Consider the following 5,367-nt stretch of genomic DNA (forward strand, 5'->3'; position numbering starts at 1 on the left):
GCTGCCCAGCTGCCCTGCTGGGGAAGCCTTCTCTTGCTAGCCACGTTGCTTGCCCTTCTGGCAGCTCCTTGGATGCTTGGCGTGGAACTGGCCACCTACAGCCCTCGACACCCGGGTTGATGCCCATCCCAGCTCTGCCCGGGGAAGGGGGAGATGGTTCCCCACCTGGCGCAGCAGCCACGGGCTGAGTCCGTGGTTGACCACAGACCATGAAGCCCCTTGCTCCAAAAGCCTCTCAAGGTGGGGAGCTGACCCCATTAGCCTGGCAGCCTCTGGCACAGGCGTGTGAGCCCCAGGAGGTGACACGGATCTCGTGGCCAGCACGCTCAGCTCAGACCCCACCCCAACACCAGGGCTGAAGCCCACTGGGGAGGGGAGAAGCAACCTTCAAATGAAGCTGGGAGCAGCAGTGTCTGCTGAGGATGGGCTCTGGGTTTACCAGTGTTGAAAGGGGGCACTGGTCAGGGTGGAGAGACCCCATGGATGGCTCCTGCCCCACACAGAAGGGGCTGCCAAGCAGCTCTGCATGGCTGGAGAAGCCCCTGTGCAGAGCAGGGCGGCTCCACTATTCCAGCAGGCAGAGTGCCCTGGAGCAGGAGAAGAAACTCCTCTGTGACTGCCAAGCTCCCCCAGCATCCCAGAGGACCACGTCTCCTCTGCCTCTCAGCTTCACAGCCACGCAGAGAGGGCAGGAGGGCGAGAAGGTGGCGAGGGAGCCACGACTGCCCCTCACCCTCTCAATCCCTCTTTTCTTCCAGCACGAGCAGCCTGCCAGGGTGCCTGGGTGGCAGGGCAGCCAAACTGTGCCCTCTTTGTCTCCTGGGTGAGATCCCTCCTCGCTGCAGGGTGGGGACGTGGTGAGGTTCCATCGGGTGGCCACAGGGTGAGGATGGCCACTGGCCCACGCTTGCAGGTTGCCCACGCTGTGGCTGCTGGCGTGGGGCTGGCAGGGACACACCAGCAGCTCTCTGCTCCCAGCCACGTATGTAGGAGCCAGCAGGCGGGAGGGACTCCTCTCCCCCTCCAAAAAACACGGCCCAGCATATTTCCTGGAGGCATTTCAAGCTGCCTCGCTCTCCCTGCGAGCTCTTCAGCCTCAGGATGAGGAGTCAGGACAGGGCTGGAGCCCTGCTGCCCCCGTGGCCACAGCGTGCCAGCACACAGCCCTGGGCACGGCACGGGTGGCTGCAGAGCCCACGCCAAGCCACGGGGCTCAGGGGCAGGTTTGTCCTGCTCCACCCTGGGTGCCAGCCCTCAGCAGGCTCCATTCCACAAGCAGGGGCCGAGCACCAGGTCTGGGGATGGCTCCTTCTCTCCCTGGCCACGCTGGCCCTGAGGGGCTGGTTGATGCTGTCCTGTTCAGTGTCCACTCTGAGCTCTGGAAATCTCAGCTTGAAAGTGGTTTCATCTCAAAAAAAATAAGGCAGAACTTGTTTACCAGGATTTACATCAGTCCTGAGCAGCGTGAGCATCCTGTGCTTCTCAGGGGGAAGGGAGAGCTGGATGAAACCCACACTGAGTCTTGTCACCAGCGAGTGGAGCATAAATATAGCTGCACCAAAACGTGCCTGGAGCTGCAGCAACCTGTGCTCACAGCTACTGCTCCCCTCGGATGGGCTGGAGGGCACCCAAGTCCTCTCCCCTCCCTCCTGTGCAGAGCCAGTGCAGGTGAATCTCAGGCACCTCAGCACAGAGCTCTGACCTCACCCAGATTCGGACCACGTACTCCATATCTCCATCCTCTGCTCAGCTCCAAAAAAAAAGGAATGCCCATAAGCAAAGATTTTGCAAGTGAATAACCCTTGGGATGGAGGTTTCTAGCAGGCCTGAGGTGAAAAGGAGGGAGGTCAGATAACCAGGGACATGTCTGCAGCCCCATTTTTTAAGGAAGGATTCACTCAGGTCCAATTTTCCACCTCTGCTACCAAGTGCCACCAACCCCACGCAGGGCTGTGACCACATCCAACCCCGCTGGACCCTCAGCTCACAGGGTGCAGCTCACCAGCCTCTAACCCTTCCACCAGGCACTGCTGATGGTTCCTCCCCTATTTCTCCCCTACCCAGGTCCTTCCAGCACCAGCACCATGCGCTGGGCCACCATCCTGCTCATCGCCGGGCTCTGCGGAGCCTCCCTGGGCCAGTACAATGAGGAGGAGGACATGGCTTGGCTGCAGTACTACATGAGGCAGTCCCGCATGTCCTCCTACAACTACATGCCCTACTACGAGGAGGAGAACACCCCCTACGTGTACTCCTACCTCCCAGCTCCAGACACGGAGGCAGAGCCTGGCCCCGAACCTCAGCAAGCCCCTTCCTGGCAATGTCCTCAAGAGTGTGATTGCCCCCCAAACTTCTCATCAGCCATGTACTGTGACACCCGCAACCTGAGGTACCTGCCCTTCGTCCCCTCCCGGATGAAATACGTCTACTTCCAAAACAACCTCATCACCACCATCCAAGAAGGGGCTTTTGACAACGCCACGGAGCTGGAATGGCTCGCGCTGCACAACAACCAGATCGCCAGTGAGAAGATGGGCAAAAAGGTCTTTGCCAAGCTCAAAAGGCTGGAGAGGCTGTACATGAACAACAACAACCTAACCAAGATGCCCAGCCCATTGCCCCGGTCCCTGAGAGAGCTCCACTTGTCTTACAATCAGATCTCCAAGGTCCCCTCCAATGTTCTGGAGGGTCTGGAGAACCTCACAGCCCTGTACCTCAGCCACAACTTCATTTTTGAGATGGGAGCATCCCTCAAAGGGCTCAAGTCCTTGATCCTTGCTGATCTGAGCTACAACCACCTCAGGAAAGTGCCTGATGGGCTCCCAATGTCTTTGGAACAGCTCTACCTAGAGTACAACTACATCAACACCATCCCCGATGACTATTTCCAAGTCTCTCCCAAGCTGCTCTATGTGCGGATGTCCCACAACAGCCTGACAAATCAAGGTCTCTCGACCAACACTTTCAACAGCAGCAGCATCCTGGAGCTGGACCTTTCTTACAACAGGCTCCAGAAGATCCCCCGGGTCAACACCAACCTGGAGAACCTCTACCTTCAAGGGAACCAAATCAACGGTGAGCAGAAACGCGTCAACCCCGGCTGGGTGGTGGAGGGGATGGTGGTGGAACAGAGGGATGGGGAGGTGGAGATGCAGAACCTGTGCCTCCCTGTGGGACACGAGCTGGGGTAACCATTGGAGCGAGAAGCTGGAATTTGGTAGACTTCTAGGTGGCCCTCAGCAAGGCAGGAATAGGGCCCGTTGTCTCCCAAGCCCTGGATGCTCCCTTGTGATCCCACAGAGCCATTGCTCTGCTTTCCCTCAGATCCTTGTGGTCCCTTCCAACCCTGACAGATTCTGATCTGTTTTAGCAGAGGACTTTAGAGCCCTAGTGGCTCAATGGTTGGACTTGATGATCTTGAAGGTCCCTTCCAACCTAAAGGATTCTAGGATTTAGCAGGAGCTGGAGCATCATCAGGTTGGAGATGCCAGAAGAAGCCAACTGTGGGTAGAAGCTGATGCACAACCTGGGGAGGGGGCTATGGCTTTAGTCAGGCTGGGGGGGACCCAGACAGAGGTGGAGGGTCTCCACAACCACAGTCACTCACCCTGCAGGGGACAGGGACACACCCTGTGGTGGCCGAGGGTCTGCAGCACTCGGGGCCAGCACAGCCCCTTCCTCCAGCACCTTCTGCCCACCTTCCCATCTCCCAGGCCCCAGAGTCCCCCCTGCCAAGGGTCGTGGTCTGCAGCCAAAGGACACATCCTTGCTGGGACTGGGACAGACAGGAGCTCTTGGTTATTAGAGCCATCAATGCAGCATCTTCTGCCAGGACGAAAATTCACTCCACTTAATACACAAATAAATAAAAGGAACAGATTGTTCTGGGGCTGCTATTTATAAAAATAAGTTAGGAAAAAAAAAACCCAAACCCTAAGCAAGCAATCTCCTGGAAAAATCCAGCCTTGGTCCTCTCAGCTGAGGGCAGGACCCTCTCTGGAGCCCCTGAGCAAGCCTGGGATGAGGATGAGGACGTGTTGGTGCAGCCATCAGCTGGTGCAGACACACAACCCTGCACAGGGGAGCCGACAGAAACACACCAACAAGAACAGATTCCCAAATGTTTGCTTTCAAAATCTGTAGCTGTAAACGTCTGCCCACAAATGCCACCCGTGGGGCCCTTTGGGGCTTTACCCCAGTTCTTCCTCCAGCTGCAGGATTTGTCCCTGACCTTTAAAGCACCCCCAGGAGCCAGGGGCTGTGGGGACAAGGGGGCAGCACCCCACTCCTTGTGGGGGCACAGCCCATCAGGGCTGGGGTCGTGCCCCACCAGCCACCCAAGAGGTCCCCACTTGCCTCCTCGGCCACCCAGGGCTGGCAGCCCCCAGTTGCCCCAGTCTGTGGGTTCAGGGGTCCCCCAGCACCCTGCTGCCTTCCCCAGCAGCCGCCCGGCCTGGAGCTTTGCTGCCATCTAGTAGGTCGCTTCTCTCCCAAATCCTGCACAAAAATTTTGGAGTCTGTTCCATTCTCTCCCTCCAAACCTAACCCAGACAGGGGACAGGAGGGGCACAGGGGTGTCCCCCCCCCGGACATGCTGCCTAGGTGGTCCCACGGCCCGGGGCTGGAGGCTTTACCCTGTGAAGTCCCACGACAGAATCCTTCTGACTGCAGCTAGGAGCATCAGTTACCCTTTTAGCTTAAGGGCAGAGGGTATGGAGCCCAAATTTCCAGGAATAATTGCTGCCTTGGGGGTGCTTTCATTTCTTTTCCTGCCCACCTTCACATAAACCAGTTTGGTACCCTCCCATTCACCTCCAGAGCATCCCCCCTCCACCTTTCTCACCTCACCCCCCAGAGACCACTCACACCACGGAGGTCAGAGCTCAGCTCTCCCTCTCCTCTCCCCTGCAGAGTTCTCCATCAGCAGCTTCTGCACCGTGGTGGACGTGATGAACTACTCCAGGCTCCAGGTCCTGCGGCTCGACGGCAACGAGATCAAGCGCAACGCGGTGCCCCCGGACGCCCCTCTCTGCCTCCGGCGTGCCACCGTCATCGAGATCTGACCCGCCCCCCCTCAGGACTTGGCTCCCCCCTTCCCGGGGAGATGCCCACTCCCGTTTTAATGCAGCTTGACAGTTTGACTTGGCTTCCGCGGCAGCGCGATGCGGGTGCTCCGATGCCAGCCCCCGCGGCGGGCAGCAGCCCTTCCTCACACCCCTCACTCCCTCCTCCCGGCTCTCCAGCCACAAAAAGGGGGACAGGTCCTGGCACTGTGCCCCCCTCTGACCCCACCATGGCCATCCCACCTTCCCCTTCCCCCCTGGTTCGGCTGGGGTGCCGTGGGGGTGGGGGGGGGGGCACGCCACG

The 5,367-nt window shown here is 58.8% G+C and overlaps 1 protein-coding gene across 1 annotated transcript in view; it reads left to right on the forward strand.

Moving 5' to 3' along the window:
• FMOD (fibromodulin) overlaps positions 1-5,116 on the forward strand; it is a 5,558-nt gene extending 442 nt beyond the window's left edge. Inside the window, exons 2-3 of the mRNA XM_008936760.1 lie at positions 2,065-3,075; positions 4,912-5,116. Of these exons, the coding sequence (XP_008935008.1) occupies positions 2,085-3,075; positions 4,912-5,063 (1,143 nt within the window). The 5' untranslated portion in view covers positions 2,065-2,084 and the 3' untranslated portion in view covers positions 5,064-5,116. The remainder of the gene's footprint in view (positions 1-2,064; positions 3,076-4,911) is intronic.
• Positions 5,117-5,367: the final 251 nt, after the last annotated feature.

This window comes from Merops nubicus, unplaced genomic scaffold, assembly GCF_000691845.1.
Source record: "Merops nubicus isolate BGI_N331 unplaced genomic scaffold, ASM69184v1 scaffold39463, whole genome shotgun sequence".
Classification (NCBI taxonomy): Eukaryota; Metazoa; Chordata; class Aves; order Coraciiformes; family Meropidae; genus Merops; species Merops nubicus.